The sequence below is a fragment of the Phoenix dactylifera genome, chromosome 14 (assembly GCF_051530095.1).
Source record: "Phoenix dactylifera cultivar Ajwa chromosome 14, Ajwa_hap1_PhDact_Kaust_v1.1, whole genome shotgun sequence".
NCBI classification, from domain to species: domain Eukaryota; kingdom Viridiplantae; phylum Streptophyta; class Magnoliopsida; order Arecales; family Arecaceae; genus Phoenix; species Phoenix dactylifera.
This window is the reverse complement of record NC_143203.1, coordinates 1,050,205-1,052,747: the sequence shown is the minus strand read 5'-3', so window position 1 is coordinate 1,052,747 and position 2,543 is coordinate 1,050,205. Positions and strand designations below refer to the sequence as shown.

Sequence of the window (2,543 nt, the reverse complement as noted above, 5' to 3'; positions counted from 1 at the left end):
GTTGAAAAGTTTTAAAACACCCAATTCACCCCCCTCTTGGGTGACCATCTCTGGGCAACAAGTGGTATCAGAGCAGGTGCTCTGTGTATTTCTTGAAAGACCTAACCGTCTTAGCCAAAGATCTAGATGGGAACACCCTTTAACAATGTTCCTGCCGAGGGGCAAGCAACCAATAGACCTCCACTCTTCAATGGGACAAATTATACCTATTGGAAGACTAGAATGAAAATCTTCATTCAAGCACAAGACTATGCCTTGTGGAGGGTTATAGTCAAGGAACCACAAGAACCATCACATGTGGTTAATGACATTCGAGTTCCCAAACCTGAGGAGGATTGGGATGAGAATGATGATAGGATGGCTCAACTCAATTCTAGAGCCATGAACTCACTATTTTGTTCTTTAGATGTAAATGAGTTCAATAGAGTCTCTACATGTAGTTCCGCTAAGGAAATATGGGATAGGCTTGAAGTTACCCACGAGGGTACAAATCAAGTCAAAGAGTCCAAAGTGAACATTCTAGTTCACAAATATGAATTGTTTAAGATGGAACCTAATGAAACCATCACATGCATGTTCACACGTTTTATCGAAATTATTAATGGCCTAAAAAGCTTGGGCAAATCTTACACTAACCCCGAACTTGTGAGTAAAATTCTCAGGTCATTGCCAAAAGCATGGGAAGCAAAGGTCACGGCGATTGTAGAAGCCAAAGACCTCAACACCTTGGGGCTAGAACAACTCTTGGGCTCATTGATGACGCATGAGCTCACGATGAAGCTGCATGAAGAAGAGTTGCCAAAGAAAAAGACAATCGCACTCAAGGCTACCTCACGTGTATGTGAAGAAGAGAGCAGTGAGAGTGAAGAAGAAAGTCAAGATGAGGACTTGGGTTTGATAGTAAGAAAGTTTAAAAAATTCATGAGAAGAAAGAAACCCTTCCCAAGAAAGAAATTTGGAGGGAGAAATGATTGGGAAAAAGAAAAGGAAAAAGAAAGAGACCCAATCGTATGCTATGATTGCAAGAGACCGGGACATATTCGTTCCGAATGCCCTCAACAAAAGAAGTATTTTGGAAAGAAGAAGAAGAAGGCATTGAAGGCAACATGGGATGATAGTGACACATCATCCTCCGAAGAAGAGAAGGAAGAGACCGCCAATCTATGCTTCATGGCGTTCGAAGATGACGAGGTATGTCAAAACCCAACCATAAATTTTACTTTAGAAGAATTATATGAAGCTTTTCAAGAACTTATGGGTGATTGTAGTATGTTAGGAGCAAAGAATAAAGAATTAAAAGCCTCCAATCAAAAACTGAAGGAAAATATTGAAAACCTATTAATTGAAAAGGAGAGCGTTAAAAATATTAACACTACTAACCTAGAAATCAAAAATTCAAAACTTAGCATTGAAAATGAAAAGGCAAAAACACTAATTAAGGAATTAAATCTAAAAGTAAAATCCCTACTCGATAATAATACCTCACTTGCATAAAACGTTGAATCTCTTAGAAAAGATAAGGAAGAACTAGTTAAAGAAAATTTGAATCTTAAGAATGAGGTACATAAGTACAAACCAATCGTTGAAAAATTCACACAAAGCTCTGAAAAATTAAATCTCATTCTTTCAAATCAAAGAGCTGTTTTCAATAAAGCCGGATTAGGATATAAAACTAATAAACAACAAAAGTATCTAAAGAATTTCTTTGTAAAAGCAAAAGATGTAAAAACTGAAAAACCTACATGCTTTCGTTGTGGAAAGAATGGACATAAAGCCTACTCTTGTATTCAAAGAAAAATCCAAACTAACAAGAGTACATTTGTGAAAGCCAAAAACATAACTAAAGTATGGGTGCCTAAGGGAACCAACCACACTAACCACGAAGGACCCAAGAAAACTTGGGTACCTAAGAGCTTCACATGATCATTTTGCAGGTATGCCTTGCAGCCGGAAATAAAAAGAGAATGTGGTATCTTGATAGCGGTTGCTCAAGGCATATGACCGGTGACAAGAGTCTCTTCGTCACCTTGGAATCAAAAGAAGGAGGAGTAGTCACATTTGGAGACAATGCTAAAGGCCGAATCATTGGTGTTGGTAAAATCTTCATATCACCCTCCTCATTTATTGATAATGTATTGTTAGTTAATGGACTAAAACATAATTTATTAAGTATAAGTCAATTTTGTGACAAGGGCTTTAAAGTGTCATTTGAATCATCACTATGCATAATTAGTAGTCCAATTGATAATGAGATCATACTCACAGGACATAGGCATGGAAATGTTTACATGGTAGATCTTGATGATCTCACCATGAAGGATGGCCAATGTCTTGTAGCCATGAATCCCAAAGTCAATGAGACTAGTTGGTTATGGCATCGTAGGTTAGGGCATGCTAGCATGGATTTAATCTCTAAATTAATTACAAAGGATCTAGTCAAAGGGCTACCAAAAATAGACTTTGAAAAGAATAAAATTTGTGCTGCATGTCAATTAGGAAAACAAACAAGAAGTTCCTTTAAGTCTAAGAACATAGTTTCAACA

The 2,543-nt window shown here is 37.2% G+C and overlaps 1 protein-coding gene across 1 annotated transcript; it reads left to right on the top strand.

The window, feature by feature from the left end:
* Positions 1 to 347: 347 nt before the first annotated feature.
* LOC149751281 (uncharacterized) lies at positions 348 to 2,073 on the top strand. The gene has a single exon (XM_089927336.1). The coding sequence runs from the start codon at positions 358 to 360 to the stop codon at positions 1,492 to 1,494; it is 1,137 nt and encodes a 378-aa protein (XP_089783462.1). The 5' UTR covers positions 348 to 357; the 3' UTR covers positions 1,495 to 2,073.
* The last annotated feature ends 470 nt before the right edge of the window (positions 2,074 to 2,543 follow it).